The following is an 18723-nucleotide window of genomic DNA, read 5'->3' as shown; positions in this document are numbered from 1 at the left end:
ATTTTTTTGTGTACTTAATACAAAATATTTTTTTGGTGCTATGAAATACGAATAATATCACCTCACCTTTTTATGTAAGAAACTAATTTTTTTCGGGGTGTGTGACTGTTTCTCCCAACAAGTGCCGCTCTCAGGAATCGAACTCTTGACCTTTTGATCATCCTGGAGATCTAATGGACTCTTAGATTACTAGACTAATGCATTGTTGGTATTCAAAACAAAGTATGATAATTAATGATAGATTTTAAGATCCAGTTAAAAATAAAAATGATTTTTATCTCTACCATTTTAGTTTGTGCTTGCAAATAAAAAGCGTACGTGGACATATCCACATATCATTAGATTGATTATTTTTAATATTTTACTATCATCTTAATCTATCTATCTATATATAATATCTTAGATTGATCACATGAGATAAAATAAAAAATTAAAATTATAAGATATAAATTAGATAATATCAATAATTATGTAAAATAAATAGAAACAAGTAATGGCACAACATTCTACTAATATATGTTAATAAAACACTCAAAATAATTAACATTAAGTTCATGGCAAGTGTAAAAATATTACTCCTTCCATTTTTATTTATTTTTTGTATTAAAAACAGGTCAAAATGAGATTTGTTCTAAAAACAATTTGATGGCTTGTTGCATGACAACACAACACCTCTTATAATACCAAATGCATTTCTTTATTTTTGGGATGAATTAATCTTTTTTGGGATGTGCAACTGTCTTTCTCAATATGTGTCACTCACAGGACTCGAACCTTTTACTTTTTTATCATCCTAGGGATCTGGAGAGGTGTTATACCACTAGACCAATGCATTGTTAGTACAAAATACCTTATTAACAAAAACAAAAGGATATATTTTCCTACAAATCATTCTACACACGAAAATGACATATATGATAAAATGATACTTTGTTTATTAATAATTGTCTTACAAGCGACATGTCACTTTCTTGTAGGTATTTTTTGTACTACCCCATACTTTTAGGTAAAGAACTATCCCTTTCAGGATGTGTGACTACTCCTCCGAACAAGTGTCGCTCTCAAGAATCTAACCCTTAACCTTTTGGTCATTATAAAAATCTAAAATGACCTTACACTATTAGACTAACACTAGTACTTTCTATATGATAATTAAAATGAGCATTTAGCATAAGAATATACCATTGCTCTTAATAAAAAATAATAACTATAGTAATTTACATTAAATTGAATGCATTTTTTCTAAATATGTTATTGATCTTTCCATAATTATTACTCTCTTTCAATTATTATGCAATTGAACAAAATATTAAGTATGTAAACTTAAAAAATAATTACTAAAACTGTATTGAACTACCAAATGTAACAAATAAAAAGAAATAACAAATTTCTGTAAATAAAACAAATAAATAGGAAATAATATATATATATATATATATATATATATATAGAAAATACTATAGTGATTTACATTAAATTGAATGTATTTTTTCTAAATATGTTATTTATCTTTCCATAATTATTACTTTCTTTCTATTATTTATGCAATTGAATAAATTATTAAATATGTAAACTTAAAAATTAGTTACTAAAATTGTATTGAATTTCCAAAAGAAACAAATAAAAAGAAATAAAAATTTCTATAAATATAACAAATAAATAGGAAACGATATATAAATATAAAATAGTATAGTGATTTACATTAAATTGAACGTATTTTTTTTCTTCTAAATATGTTATTTATCTTTCCATAATTATTACTTTCTTTCAATTTTTATGCAATTGAATAAAATATTAAATATTTAAACTTAAATTTTTTTACTAAAACTGTATTGAAATACCTAATGAAACAAATAAAAATAAATGACAAATTTCTACGAATAAAACAAATAAATAAGAAACGATATATGTATATAAACATATACTAACATTAATCTAGTCATGTAAGACATCATTAGATCAATATATATACATCAAAAGATAAGTGTTTAATTTTTATAAGCTTACATGTTGTGATGGACAGTCATATACTCAAAATAAATTAATTTCTTATCCATATAATGAAAGAATGATTTAATTTCTTATCCATATGATAAAGTGAGTGGATGATCATATTAATGACAAAATGTAACACCAGACTAGTTTAGTTTGTGCTTGCAAATAAAAAATGTACACGAGCATGTTCACATATCATTTTGGACAAATTCACATATCTACTCCATTTTAAAATTGGTCAACATGCCCATTTTGCAAGTATTAAGAAATAATTGAAAAAGTAAAAAGTTGACAAAACAAAATAAAAAAATTAAATAAAAATGAAGAAAGTTTTAAATAATTTTAATATTTTATATAAATTGAACATATCACATCATAATTTTTTGAAGTATTAAATCACATTTAGTAATAATTTTTTTCTTCTTAAATTAACACACTAGGCAGACACATTACTCAATATAAATACCCATAAACTTGGCAGACATGACAAAATAGGCAAATGAACTAAAACTTATATGTCATACCAACAAAAACATACAAACTACATAAATAAGCATGTGAACATTGTCTATTTTGCCATCAATCCCATCATTTGTCATCTTCAATACCCCTGATAACCACTATTTTAAATTCAGTTGAGAATTTTCCATTCTTAAATTTATTCTCCCGATTACTTTAAAGTATATTTTGGGCATTGCAATATAACAAGTCTTCATGCCATGCCACATTTATAAGATAAAAATAAAGAGAATAAAGTATCTCCAAGAAATAACTTTTTCTTATAAATAGGAAATAATATATATATATATATATATATATATATATAGAAAATACTATAGTGATTTACATTAAATTGAATGTATTTTTTCTAAATATGTTATTTATCTTTCCATAATTATTACTTTCTTTCTATTATTTATGCAATTGAATAAATTATTAAATATGTAAACTTAAAAATTAGTTACTAAAATTGTATTGAATTTCCAAAAGAAACAAATAAAAAGAAATAAAAATTTCTATAAATATAACAAATAAATAGGAAACGATATATAAATATAAAATAGTATAGTGATTTACATTAAATTGAACGTATTTTTTTTCTTCTAAATATGTTATTTATCTTTCCATAATTATTACTTTCTTTCAATTTTTATGCAATTGAATAAAATATTAAATATTTAAACTTAAATTTTTTTACTAAAACTGTATTGAAATACCTAATGAAACAAATAAAAATAAATGACAAATTTCTACGAATAAAACAAATAAATAAGAAACGATATATGTATATAAACATATACTAACATTAATCTAGTCATGTAAGACATCATTAGATCAATATATATACATCAAAAGATAAGTGTTTAATTTTTATAAGCTTACATGTTGTGATGGACAGTCATATACTCAAAATAAATTAATTTCTTATCCATATAATGAAAGAATGATTTAATTTCTTATCCATATGATAAAGTGAGTGGATGATCATATTAATGACAAAATGTAACACCAGACTAGTTTAGTTTGTGCTTGCAAATAAAAAATGTACACGAGCATGTTCACATATCATTTTGGACAAATTCACATATCTACTCCATTTTAAAATTGGTCAACATGCCCATTTTGCAAGTATTAAGAAATAATTGAAAAAGTAAAAAGTTGACAAAACAAAATAAAAAAATTAAATAAAAATGAAGAAAGTTTTAAATAATTTTAATATTTTATATAAATTGAACATATCACATCATAATTTTTTGAAGTATTAAATCACATTTAGTAATAATTTTTTTCTTCTTAAATTAACACACTAGGCAGACACATTACTCAATATAAATACCCATAAACTTGGCAGACATGACAAAATAGGCAAATGAACTAAAACTTATATGTCATACCAACAAAAACATACAAACTACATAAATAAGCATGTGAACATTGTCTATTTTGCCATCAATCCCATCATTTGTCATCTTCAATACCCCTGATAACCACTATTTTAAATTCAGTTGAGAATTTTCCATTCTTAAATTTATTCTCCCGATTACTTTAAAGTATATTTTGGGCATTGCAATATAACAAGTCTTCATGCCATGCCACATTTATAAGATAAAAATAAAGAGAATAAAGTATCTCCAAGAAATAACTTTTTCTTAAATTTACTTATTAGGTAGATTCAAGGAGACAAATTATCTCTTATTATGAAGAGATGCTTTATAACCAATTTGTCAAAACAATTTTCTTCTACTAATAAGAGAACTATGATCATATATCATTTTATATCTTGAAAACATAAAACACAATATTTTCCCTATTTTAAAATTTAGAACTACCCTTTCAATTTAAAAAGATTTCAGGTTGGTCATAACACAATAGACAACACCTTCATTAAGCATACTCACACTGACACATGAAGCCTGCTATGCAACACACCCAAGGCGCAGGCAAATAGCAGAACAATTGTGAACCAAAAAAAAGACCACAAGGCTTCAGGAACAACACCAACCAAAGATTACATACATGGAATCTCACTTTGAGATCAATAAAAAGACTCAGGCAGTACATTTGAGATCAATAAAATGATCCAGGCAGTACATTTGTGATCAATAAAATGACTCAGGCAGTACAATTCACTAACTGAAATTACTAAAACATAAAAGAACATTGGATGACAGACACAGTTTCAAACACACAAGGTCTTAGATTCACGCACAAAGTTGGACGCAAAACAAAGAGCACATGTATGCCCTTCAGATGAAGAACATTCCATTTTGCACATCAGCATGCAACTTGTAGCAATCTAGATCTTTTGAAATTGAGGTTGTCGAAGAGAGTGATGAAGAAGCCACCATGGGTGATGAGGATGCAGCAGAATATGGAGATTGCACCCCAATATTTGCTTCATGGTATAAACGTCCTCTATACGCAGCAAGGTCAGCATAGTACACAGGAGGAACTAAAGATACAGGTTTGGTGCACCTTGCAAAGGTGAAGCACATATTATATATGAGTTCCTGCAATCCATCAGAAGTAAAGTTGTGTTCATCCCACAAGACATGATAGTGAGTGGGTTTGCTTGTACCAAGGCTTCCATAATGGCTACACAGGTAAAAATCGAATTCAAAAGGGTGTATGATTTTTGTGTCTACAACTGTTCCAGGGAACACATTGCCACCAGATGTCCCCTCATTCCTACCTGCAGGGAACAATCGAGTCTGATGTCGCTTTTGTGCCACAATGAGAGTGATGGTTGGGAAGTAATTTGAGCGCTCAAATACTTTCTTCAAATCTAGTAGCTCTTCAGTAAGAACCATGTGGAATTGGCTCTCACTTACCCCATCACGAAAGATGACAATTTTTTCAGGCCTCACTTTGTTCAATCCATCATAGCATTGAACAAGCTCATAGCAAATTTCTCCGAAGTTCACAATTTTCTCTTTCCGATGCTCTTGAGCACAAACACGTGCTGCATAGCGATTTGCAGCAGGCCAGTTAACAGTGGCAACCACTGCAGCAATCGAAGGGCTATCAACATCCCGGGAACCAGGATGATTGACATCAGCCCCGATAAACATAACATGACCTTCACCTTCAAAGTGGGGGAGTCTACTATTAAGCTCTACATTACTGCCTCCAAGTTTTGCATTGATCTTCAGAGCAATATTTGTAAGATACTGATCTTTCCCTTCATTAGCATTACCAGACAAACAACATTGTGTCACTATGCCAACCTTCGTCTCAGAAATCCACTTGAGCCACTTGTAACCTGGATCTTTGTTGGCCATCACACAAAGAAGAAATTGCAACCGGCGCCGACATTTTTTATAAACACCATCATTAATTTTTTCAAGTAGCTTACATAGTGAACCATAATCCCCAAGTTTCCGCATTGTAGAATGTTCAATATGAACTGGGTCCGCCATGTTAATGCCCAATTTTCTGTACTTTTCGATAAGCTTCCAAATGAATTGATCGCCTTTTAATTTGTTCCAATTTGGCCCCTGGCTGGTAAAATCAAGAATGCCCCAACAATCAACTGACTTCCCTTCCACCATTGATCTTCCAAGTAGATTCCACTGACATTTCTCTGGATCCACCGTCATACTAATAATCTTGCCAGTTGGATCACCTAACTTCAACTTTGGGGGCCCAATGACACGTCCAGTGACATTTGTCATTGTAGTGTTGACATTCATTCCAAAGTTCTGAAGAATACCACCTCTGTTTCCAATAAATAAAGAAAAGTGTGGATCAAAGCAATGTCCATCATGAAAGAGATAAAATGCCAATTATAGTGATAGATGAAGTGCACCATGCATGGACATTTGAGATGTACTGCTATGTTAACAGTCCTTTAAAACTCACTTAGTTTATTTCATCTTTTTTAGATGGAAAAATACTCTTGTTTGATTTTGAAAATGAATGTTGTTGGACAGTTTAAAGCAGTGAGGAAAGAAAAACCCAAAATCATTAGAAATAGCCCATATTGATATCAAGAGAACTAGGCAAGTTAAAAGAAAGCTTCACATAAGCTTGCCAAAATATCCAATTTTATATTCCATCAAACAGTAGTGAAGAATCGCAGAAAATCAGTAATACAAGTTCCAGAAAATAAACATATTCAATAATAGTATTTTCGAAGTACATATCTAGCAAGAGAATCATCAATCACCAAACATAAGGCACTGCAATCAGTTAATAAAAAATTTAACAAATGAGGAGAGAAAGGGCAATGCATGAGAAGTTTAACAGTCATGTCAATGTATTGAGCATTCTCACATTTGATGTCATTTTACAATATGCATATAAACACCCATTACCATCCTAGTAAGTATATTATTCAAGCAGTCCAACACTGTAAATGGAACTAAGCCTAGTTAAAACCAGTTATCAATATGCAACCAAGAATGCAACACCATCATTCGAGACAATAGTAACTAAAATCATGTAAAGGAAACAATACAATGCCAAAATTAATAGCTGATGAAATTATGTTCTCCTTACCCGCAAGGTCCATCACTGGATTTTATCATTCTCTGTATGAGAGCTTCCCTATCCCACGGACGAGCCAATGACATATCTTTCAAGGTCCTAGAAGCATTCCTGTCCAAATACTCTTTCGGGAACCTTTGACCCTCAACTAAGACACACAACTCCATGGGTACATAATTCATCTTGTTGCCTCCAAACTGCAAGGCAGGAATATCCTTGTGCTTAATGACCACACCATGTTTATCTTTGAAGTATGCAACAAGACTAACATCCGTTGGGGGATTTTGACCCTCTAGATCCACCAGAGGAAAAGTAATATGCTGTATCTCCCTATCTGTTAACTTGGCAATAGTGTACTTCTGTTTGGTTCTCCTGTGAGTGACATTGACTTTCAATCCAATAAGCGCCTCCTCAACCTGCCTCTTGTATTTCCAAAACCCAGCCAAATTGAAACCATCAATGTGAGCAGCTAGGAAGTCCAGGACAGACAATTTCTTACGGAAAGACAAAACCGAGTAGTCCAAACACATAGCCAAACCCTGAGAGGTAGGTTTCAGACTGTGTTGAAACCCTCCAATTGCGATTATGCCATGTCCAAGATCATTATCTACCAATGGAGGGTTTGTAGGATAGAAGCATCGTCCTAAAGAAATAGTGCTCTTTGCAGGATTCTCCTTCACAACCAAATCCATTCCATATAAAACATTCCTAGGAATTGACAGAATGTTGCCACTAAGGTAATCCCTTAACTTTCGAAACTCAAGCTTGTTAACAAGAGTTAAAGTAACAACATATGAAACAGGCTTTTCATCCTCTCCATGAGAGATGTCCACAGTAAAGGTTTCTTCTGGCAGTGGTACTGCACTCACTATGTTCTTTTCACCGTCATATCCAGTCATTTCCAAAGCCAATGTCTCAGGATGATCAGCAAACAATTTGTTCCTAATCAAAGATAAATCTGATTTCGATATCTTCTTTGGAGGTCGACCTTGTCTTGGCGGCAACTTCGGCTTCACATCAACATTGTAGTGATTAATTATAGTTTGTGGATTGAAGGTAACGGCAAAATGATTGACATGAAGCCTGGTTCTCCGAATTGCTATTGTGCCACCATTGTCAGGCCTGTGCACAGGTGAAATCTTTTCCCATTTGTTATCTGACTCTGATATGTTTAGCCGTTCAATATCTGCATGAACTATAAAGGAACAAGCTTAGTATTCAATTTTATATGATAATAAAACAATTTAAGTGTCCAATTCACTTCATATGCTAATTATCATCATCATGGTTTCAAATTGTGACTTTGTGTTTAAGTTACAATATTGCTGTGAAAATAAAAATTGCGGCCTAGTGCATGAGACAGCCTCCTAGTGAAGTGTAAGCATGGTAGATAGAGATAGCTACCTTCGCAAGCAAAGATGTTGTTTAGAAGATTTATGTAATGTTTTGTTTGGTTTGGAGAATAAAAGTTGAGAAAGGAAAAGTTAAGGAAATAATGATTGAGAAGAGAAAGTGAGATGATTTCTTAGTTGTTTGTTATTATAGAAAAAGGAAAGAAATTAAAGAGGAAAGAATAGTTTAAATAAAAAATTATACAATTGTTATTTTGTCACTGTCCCCTCTTCAAATTCCAAGGACCAAAGCTATACACAATATCATCTAAAAAGTTAGAAAAAAATGTAAGAAATAAATTAATTATTTTAATAAGGTTGTAGTTTGATTTACACTATATTTGGTTTAATTAGAAAAAAATGAGTCGAATGAAATTGAAGAAATGAAACATCATAAAAAAATGATTTTTTTAATTGTATGACATGGAAGAAAGAAAAAATATATATTAGTGAATTGAAAAATATTCAACAACAAAAAACAGTCTTATTAATATTAAATTAAAAGTAAGTATGACTTAACATGTGAAGAAAAGTTTTTAGTGTGCTTCATTCCCCATTTTTCTTCTTTCTTTCCTTTGATTTATTTCCAACAAAATAGTATAAAAGAAGTCTTTCTTCTACTTTTCTCTCATATTTTAATTACAACCAAACATAGACTTAATCCACTAACTCTAAGTCACAAGGCAGGCCATTGAAAACTCACCATTTAAAAAAATAGGGATGTTTATATCTAGACCGATTCAAAAATAAAACTGAAAATCAGTCCAAAACAATTGAAAATAACAAAAAAATCAAACTTGTTTGGATCATGTTGAAATGGTTTTCAGAAAACCTATCTGTTCGGGTCGACTTTTGGTTCGAATTTCAGAAATCAGACCAAAATAATATCAATTACATATACACGATAAATGAAAAATATTTAAGTTCTGAATCTAATTATGCTACTGTGTTACTGATATTGCTTTGGTGGTGTTTTATTTTTCGTATTGTTATTATTTTAGTTGTCCTTTTTACTTTTGTTCATATTGATATTATTAAATGTTTAATTAAACTTGATACTTTGAAAACATATTTGATATTTTGAAATAGATATCATTCATAAAACCCATAATAAACCTATTATTTTTTCTTAAAAATCCGAACCAAATTAAATACAATATTAGTATTGGATTTGATCCGACATCTTGATATAAATCAACCACCAAATTGAATCATACCATATCTTGTTTTTCTCTTCGTATCTTATGACATTTTTATGACATTTTGTTTAAAAACCTATCCAAAATTATTGCCAACATTTAAAAATAATTAAGAACTGCAATGTCATAATCATTAGGTTGTGTTTCAGAACTGCAATTCTTTGACGGCAATCACAGTTTTCACACTAGCATTTGTTAGAGTAATAAAAAGAACAGTCTAAACCTTACATAGCATAAGATAAGAGACTAATTCCACAACAGAAATGAAATAATAATAACAAGAAGAAAAATAAAGGTATAAATTAAGCACAGAGAAAACGTTGAATACTTGTATGAGGGTGAGGACGAGGGAGATCATGAATCAGAGTAGGAGGATTTGATGATCCAATTCCTCGAGCAAGAGGATTTGATGATCCCGTTCCTCGAGTACGAGGAATTGGTGATTCAGTTCCTCGAGCAGGAGGAATTGGTGATTCAGTTCCTCGAGTAGGAGGATTTGGCGGTTCAGTTCCTCGAGTAGGAGGAATTCCGCCGCCGTAAGAGGAGCTTGGCTTTTGCGACCATTGTTGAGATTGCTGAGGGTAACCCCTGCCTCTGCCACCGCCGCCGCCACCAACATTCGGTGACTGGTTGGGAGGATTAAACCCTCCGCCTCTGCCACCACGGCCTCCTCGTCCGCCACGGTTGTTGTTACCACCACGGCCTCTGCTGTTGCTGTTGTTGTTTAGGTAACCGCTTTTTTCCATTGTCTGAGCAACGAGGAGAATGAAAAAACTGAAAAACGAAGTCAACTAAAGTGCTCACACAAGAGTAACTGTACTGAAGGGCAAATCAGTTATTTATATTGAAAGGAATGTGATTGTAATGACGGAAATATCCCAAGTGACAATGATTTTTTAGATTGCTTCTCTTGCAAGGCCTAGGAGAATTCTAGAAGCTAAGGTTTGGTGGAAATGATAGATATAGAAATTGTAAAAATGCTGACGCGTATATTAGGATGAAAATAAGGTATGTAACATGTGAGTTTGTTCTATTATAGTAGGATCCTCTAGCGTAATGAAAAGATAAATAGTTAAAAAGTAATATGATGTATATCCTTTTATATTATATATAATAAAATTATAATTTTAATATTAAAAATAAAAGAAAAAAATGAATTTCTCTCCAATAATAAAAAAGATTTTGATTCATTTTATTGACCTTAACCTTTCATTCTAGTCCATACAAATTCAATCAATTTAAGTTATTTCACTAAAAAACAATTTACATTATCAAATTCTTAATTGGATTCTATAAATCACTTATATACCAATAGTTTTTATCACATTTCCTTATTATTATTTGATATGAATTCTTCTATATGATATGGATTGGGATGAACATATGAAATAGATGTGGTATGGAGTGGAAATAAATGAAAGAGACGACACATAGGTTAGATATATTTGTATCAAATAGAAAATTATTTTATCTAAAATTTAGTTAGTTTCATTTTATTTGAGTTTTTTTTAATATAAGTTTATTTTGTTAGTTATTAGTTGAGTTTATCATCTTATTATTTGGAACAATTTTTGCTTAAATAATAAATTATGTGATTAACTCATATTTGAGTTTGACCAATCTTTAACCATTCATAAACTTTTACATGATATCAAAGCGTTCTCTTTAACCTTATTTTATGCCAACTTCTTTTCTTTGGTGATTCATATCTCAATAGCTTATGAAATAGAAAGGAAAATGTAGTGCATGAACCTCATTTGTTGCATGCATCTTATACTTGGCAGTTTATGAATCTTTGGTAATATAATTGATCTTGTGATAGGTAGGGGTAGGTATGATTCTTCTAGTTACATGTTTTTCATGTATATCCTTTGGACTTAAATTCATGTGATCCCCTTATTTCATACCTGACGTGCTTTATGATCAGTTTGGATAAAGCAAAATGAAGCTTTATAAGGAAAGGAGGTTAGTTTTAAATTTATTTCAAATTAGATTTTAGATTTTATTCTTGTTGTGAGTCTGAATTCGATTGATTTTATACATTGATACGTAGATCATTGGTCTTGTATTGTGTCTTCTTATAAATAAGAGTAAATTACACTGACACCCCCTGAGTTTTAGTGAAATTATACAAATCATCCCTCACTTTTCTAAACTTACACAAACCTCTCATAGTTTTATACTTTCATTACACTGACCACCCCTGTATAATAAATAAGTGTAATTTTTTAAACAAAAAATGTGATAAATGCAATTAAGTTAAACAAAACATGATATATTGAGTAGACAAGTCTAAATAATATACAAATCAATATATCTTTATTATTTTTGGTTCGTTACACTACATTATAAGAGTGATTTAAACAATATTTCTTTATAATTGTTGATGCATTTTGTAACAAAAAATAATAAAGATACATTCATTTGTATATTATTTAGACTTGTCTACATAATATATCATGTTTTGTTTAACTTAATTGCATTTATCACATTTTTTGTTTAAAAGATTAGACTTATTTCTTATACAGGGGTGGTCAGTGTAATGAAAGTACAAAACTAGGGGAGTTTTGTGTAAGTTTAGAAAAGTGAGGGGTGGTTTATGTAATTTCACTAATACTCAGGGGTATCAGTGTAATTTACTCTGTAAATAAAAGACAAATATTTCCTTCATTAATGAAAAGATAAATACTTGTTTTTACTTATGTTTTTAATGATAAAAATATTATTTCATTAATGTAGAAAGATAAAAATGTTTTACCATTAATTAAATCACTATGGAGACGATCCCAAGCCTAAACAAAAGAGGTCTTAATGTCATATTTTGTATATGAGTTAAGATCTCTTGTACTATTTTAATACATTTATTTGCTTAGCAAATTAAAATAAATACCTCACACGCTTTATTTTGCTGAAATGTGTACGAGGCATGATGTAAAGTGGGAATGAACAAACGAAAGGGGCGATGATATAAAACAGAAAGAGGAAATGACGGATGCAGTGCATATTTTTTTATTTTTTGTCTACTTAAATTTCATTATTACATTACAATATATCATGATCATTATTATTATTATATTATGTATGATAGATATTTTTTGTTTGGAAAACATGCAAATAAAATTAGATCCATTTATTAATAATATATGTAACTAAATTTGACACAAATGTGCTTTGATGGGTCTTTTAGAGTGAAATCCATGTGATCTCCTTAGTTCATTTTGTACCAACGTGTTGTATGTTTGCATAATATGAAGTGAGAATGAACAAATGAAAAAGGCAATGTGTGACCCTCATTTGATGCGTGCATCTTTGACATGGTACTATGGTAGTTCATTAATTTTAAATAATTTATGAAACAAAAAGGGAAAATCACAAAGGCAATTTAATAACCTCATTTGATGTATAATTTTCTGCCTTGCAGTTTACACATAATTGTAGGTTGTGATATATAGGAGTATTTAATGCATTAGGGCTTGGTTCTTCTAGTCTTTTCATGGATCTTTTGGAGTAAAATTCATGTGATCCTCTCATTTCATTCCGTCTCTCACATGCATGCTTTACACTTGATGGAACGTGCATGACTTGTGATATAGAGCGAGAATGAACAAATGAAAGAGGCGATAATACGAAGCAAAAAAGGGGAAATGACAGAGGTAGTGCATAAACTTCATTTGACGTGTGCATATTCTGTCTAGTAGTTCACAAATTTTCAATAGAGATTACAAAATTATTCATAATCCACCATTATCAAAATCCATCCGTTAGAGTTAATGAATTTAAATTGATATAATCTAATAAATAGTATTGATAATAGATGGATTTAAACCCATCCATTATATCCAATGGTTATCCATGAGTATATCCATTTGGATGAATATTTAATTCATCCAAAAAAAATAAAAACAAAAATATTTTTCCCATAAAGTAACATGCAGACCCTAGGTTGCTATGCAAACCCAATGTGCAAAATATAAACCAACATTATTAATATTGTACTGGTCATCAAACCATCGGAGTAGTGATATACTGGTATAGTGATTTAACCGGTGGTTCACTATTAAACTGCATACAGTGAAGTTAGATATTCATATATTTTATACTAATATTAATGTTGAAAGATCAATAAAGAAGAAAATAACTATTTTTATTTATACCATTTATTAAAAAATGTATATTACAGACAATGTTTTAGATGTACAAAAAATATAGTAGTCATGTGTTTGATCATCTATACAAAAATTTTGGTAAAAATAAATCATTTTTATTAAAAAAATTAATTTTAAATGAAACCAGCTGGTATGACCAATACGATTCAATTGAAAACCGGTCAATATGACTGGTACGCTTCAATTGAAAAACCAACCGGTATGACCTTTTTTACCAGTATAATTGCATGGCCATTATAAATGTTATGCCATATCGGTATTAAGACCAATTCATCAGTTTACCAGTTGAACCAATCAACACGAACTGATTTTGATATTAGTGATATAAACTACTATTTTTCTAACAAAAAGATTCCTTCAACAATATTATCTTTTTATCAAAACATTCTTTCAAAAAGTTTCAACAAAGATTGATATAACATTTTGTGTCATGATTGAGCACAAGAAAAATGGATTGTTGCATAATACACTATATCTAATCTCATCTATACTGTTGTCTTATGGAACTTTCACAGATAAATTTAAATACTGAGATTTTTTTAAAAGTATTTTTAAAAAAACACATTTTAAAAATGTTTTTTTAAATTGACTTTTTAAAAATACTTTATTAAAAAATAATTTTTAAAAGGATTTTTATCATTAAAAAAATGATTTAGTTCATATTTAAAAAATGGATTGGATATCCATCCATCCAATCCATTAAAATGGATATATGGATGGAATGGAATCCATTGGATATGGATAAACTGGATAGTTTAGAAATGTGATTTTATGGATTTATATGGATTGGTGGATGACTTCCATCCATCAATTATAATCTAAATTTATATTCATCCAACTATCATCCCTAGTTTTAAGTGTTGCTTGTCATAGGTAAAGGTATTAATGCATTAGGTTGGATACTTGGTTTGGCAGTTTAAAGGAGATGTTTCCAAGGTTATTCCAACTAGCCTTGAATAAAAGGGCTCTAGTAACATATTGTGGATTGTGGACTAATGATGTATAGACTTTTGAAAGATTTATCGAAGGAGAAACTTATTTGAAAAGGAAGAAGTACTAGGTAGAAGCTTAGACGCATAAAGTTATGTTGTTAAATCGACATACTTGGTGCAACTACCCATAACCTATCAGGTATAGGTAATGTTCTTAAGAATTGTTGGAGAAATTGTATTCCTACAAAGATATGTTGCTTTGTTTGGAAAGTTCTTAGAGGTAGGCTTGCTACTAAAGGACGAACTCTTTAAAAGAAGTGTCATTCCTAGCCTGGAAAATCTAACGTATCTTGTCTACAAAAAGGTAACGAAATCCATTGATCATCTTTTGTAAGTTTGATGTTAGTGTTTGGAAAGGTTTTTATGATTGGTTACAAATTTCGATACACATTCCTACCATGTGTATTAAATCTTTAAAGCTTCATGATTTCTTATACAAAAACACAAGAGGAAAAAAAAAGTGTGGAGGGTGCTTTGATTTACTGTTGTGTGATCAATTTAGATTATGAAAAATGATTTTATCTTCCAATAAAAGGAAGTCAGTTATGTCCAAATAATGAATTTGATCCAAACTAGATCATGGTATTGGAGATCAAAAGCTACCATGATACATTTTGCACATTTTACACATGTGATTAATATCTTAGTTTGTTTGTTAAGAGTTTGTTAAATTATTATTTGTATCACAAGTTATCTTTGTATTGTGTATATAAGCACATGACTTGTAATTCTTTAATCAATCAATGGAGATTCACAATATTCATTTCATGCTTCTGCATTATTTTCGCAATATGTTATCAAAGCCTTCATCTTGAGGCTTTGGTAACCGTTGTGCGTTCTCTATACTAATTATTATCTTTCGCTTACAAGATTCAATAAAGAATCATCTCAACAATTTGACATGAAGCGGAGAAATTTGTAGAGAGAGAATATCGAAGGAAGACATTGCTCAAGAATGATGTGTTCTTCATCAAAAACCATCAACAACAACGTGCACCTTGTATGGCATTCAAACCCGCTTTTGCTCAACCTTAGGCACTGATTGCTCCAATTTACGAGGAAGAAATAAAGAAACATCCAAAACATTTTGCAACTCAAAGCTGCCAGATTCTTTCGAGCAACTGGTTGTTTATATGAAAGATAATCCATATGATGCAACAAAAAAAACTTTTGCATTCATGTTAAGGGGAATGATGGCACTGAGGTTGTATTAGTCTTTTCGAAAGGCACAACCAATTGTTGGAGTGCAGTGATTCTATCCCCCATCTTCTACCAATGTTCAAGAACATTAACAACAACAACAACAACAAGAAGATCAACAACAAGAAGATCAACAACAAGAAGATCAAAACAACAAGAAGAAGATTAACAAAACTACAATCATACATACTCTAATCATCACACTATCAATCTTGTCCAAAGAACAAGAAGTGATGCATTTTCTTGGGTTATTTTGTATACTCAAAGAATCCTCCAACAATGTAAAACCATGGAAAAACCATGGGAATATGGTCAAGATTTCTGACCAGGAAAATAATCAAGTGGTTGAGAAAATTCAATCACATGAGGATCGAGATTCCGATCCATCACACTGTTATCAAATCAAATTATCAAGCTGGAGTCATTAACATTTATCCTCCAGCTTTATGGGGCTATTGGAGATAAAAAATAACCATGATACATTTTGCACATTTTACACATGTGATTAATATCTTAGTTAGTTTGTTAAGAGTTTGTTAAGTTGTTATTTGTATCACAAGTTATCTTTGTATTGTGTATATAAGCACATGACTTGTAATTCTTTAATCAATCAATAAAGATTCACAATATTCATTTTATGTTTCCGTATTATTTTCGCAATACATGGACTTGGTTCTTATCTCATGCGATACCAATAGATTTAGATTTTTTAAAATTGGTGTGTAGGTCCTTCATTATGTATTAGCTAATTCTGTAAAAATGTTAGCATTTAATCTTTCTCCTGTATTGGATGAATACCCCTTATACTCTTTTAATACAATTTTCTTTATCTAAAAAAATGTAATGCATTAGGGTTTTGTTCCTCCAATAGTCCTGGATATATTTGTTTTCCCATTCTGAGTTTTTCATGTTAAGGCGCTGTTGTACTTAATTGATTGTAAAAGATGATATGAAGTTTTAATTGGTTTTAGGGTTACTTTTAGGGGTGAAGACATGTATTAAAATATGTAAAAATATTTTAAATTATATTATAGAGAATATTTAAATAATACACATATATAGGGATAACATTTTATAATATGATTATATTTTAGATTTGATTTGTTTAGAATATCTTAAAAGATCATTTAAGATTGATATTATTTTAATTTAATTTATTTTTTAGGACTTATTTCATTATTTAATTAAAAGTCTAGTATTAGTATAAATAAGGATTAATATTATATATTTTATATCATAATATCACTATAATATTGATCATAATATTATCAATATAATTTAGTATTTGTTAGAATTCCTTTTATTAGATGGTGTATACATATGGGATGATGGTGCATTAACTTTGATGGGATTCATATGTGATAGTGTATGCATAGAGGCAAAAGCTTCCTTGTAATAATACACAATTTGGTCTCACCCTCCCCTCTTTAGTTCGCTCTCTTTTATTAATATAATATTGGGTGCTTTGACATTCCAAACTCTTATTAAAAAAAGGTAGAAGCTCTTGTCTTAATATAAATTCAATAAAAATATTTTATTTGATTTTCAATAAATAATAATCTAGTAATTAAACATAATATTATATATTTTGATCGGAAAAAGACAATATTATTAAATAAAATATGTAATTGTATGTTAATAATAATAATAATCAAAACAATAAAATAAGAATATAATAACAATAGAAATTATCTTATTATTTATACTTATTTTATCATAAAATAAAAATATAATACAAGGTTCAAAAATTAATTACAAAAATATACTTATTTTTGGATGTTACACGATGTATTATTATAATATATTTTATTTAGTATTTAATGAGATTTTAGGAAATATTTTTTATTAATGAGATTATTAATACTTTGACAACTTTAAGGTTTCCTTATATTGCATAATTATTGTTCTTTTTTGTTATAAAAACTTAGGAGTTACATTTTGGGAACAAAGTAAGTTTCACTATATTCCTAGAATAATTAAAATGTTAAATGTTTAATTCTTGGGAGTGACATTTATTAGGATAGACAGTCACATCTCGAGAGGGATTAGTTCCTTACTAAAAGGTGACGAGATACTCTTAATAGTATAAAAAAAGTAGTTTGATTCAATTCAGACTATGAATGGTATGAAGTATGAGTCAATCATGTCTAAACTGTACACTTAAAGACTAGATAGGATCTAATGTTAGGATGAGTAGCTACCCCAATATTGTTCTTTGATAACATGATCATAATACCCACTAAGTGGATTACCACCATCCTTACTTTGATGGATGATAGTAAAGTTTAGTATATTGGTAGAATTTTGTTTTAAAATTGTAACCCGACACAACATTACAACTTCAGGCTATAACATACTATACTTTATATTAACTTCATATATGCACAAATTATTTGATTGACATTATATGGGGCAAACTTCAAAGTTGTTCTAATGATAAAGATTCTGTGAACCAATTTTAATAAAAAAATATCACATTTCAAATCTTTCTTTAAATAATGATTTTATATAGTTGATAACTTTAATCTGGTTTTGTTCTTTTTACTAATTGTTACAAACAAATACTTGATTGCACTATTTTTAATTATTATTGTAATTATATCCAATTACATTGAATTCACTAATTATCATATGATTATTTAAAAAAACTTGAGCTATTGATTGATTTAATTAAAATAATTGTATTGATTCATTAAATATTATGAAAAAAGTAACATAAAAATTGCTTTTAGAGGAAATTTGGTTTACTTAGAAATTTGTCATAAATATGTTAGGTGGTGTCTCTTGTATT

The 18723-nt window shown here is 29.5% G+C and overlaps 1 protein-coding gene across 5 annotated transcripts; it reads right to left on the bottom strand.

The window, feature by feature from the left end:
• On the bottom strand, window positions 4355-10542 carry LOC109331649 (protein argonaute 2-like). Of its 5 annotated transcripts, none has more exons than XM_019566281.1 (5): window positions 10019-10542; window positions 9903-9988; window positions 6997-8179; window positions 4588-6213; window positions 4355-4523 (listed from the first exon to the last, which is right to left on the bottom strand). In XM_019566281.1, exons 1-4 carry the CDS (start codon window positions 10318-10320, stop codon window positions 4743-4745), a joined length of 3042 nt encoding a protein of 1013 aa, XP_019421826.1. In that variant the 5' UTR covers window positions 10321-10542; the 3' UTR covers window positions 4355-4523; window positions 4588-4742. The 5 variants fall into 5 exon arrangements, with proteins under 5 accessions (XP_019421826.1, XP_019421828.1, XP_019421827.1 ...); XM_019566283.1 differs by having other exon boundaries at window positions 9903-9961; window positions 10052-10542; XM_019566282.1 differs by having other exon boundaries at window positions 9903-10028; window positions 10101-10542.

This window comes from Lupinus angustifolius, chromosome LG17 (assembly GCF_001865875.1).
Source record: "Lupinus angustifolius cultivar Tanjil chromosome LG17, LupAngTanjil_v1.0, whole genome shotgun sequence".
Lineage (NCBI taxonomy): Eukaryota > Viridiplantae > Streptophyta > Magnoliopsida > Fabales > Fabaceae > Lupinus > Lupinus angustifolius.
Note: the sequence above shows the minus strand (reverse complement) of the source record. Positions and strands in the feature narration are given on the sequence as shown.

Excerpts from the sequence above, each read along its gene's own strand:
- LOC109331649 (XM_019566280.1), bottom strand. The coding sequence starts at position 10,320 with ATGGAAAAAAGCGGTTACCTAAACAACAACAGCAACAGCAGAGGCCGT. Across the intron at positions 8,180-9,902 it reads TCGTCCTCACCCTCATACAA|TTCATGCAGATATTGAACGG; the intron begins GTATTCAACGTT and ends GTTCCTTTATAG. Across the intron at positions 6,214-6,996 it reads TCCAGTGATGGACCTTGCGG|AGGTGGTATTCTTCAGAACT; the intron begins GTAAGGAGAACA and ends TATTGGAAACAG.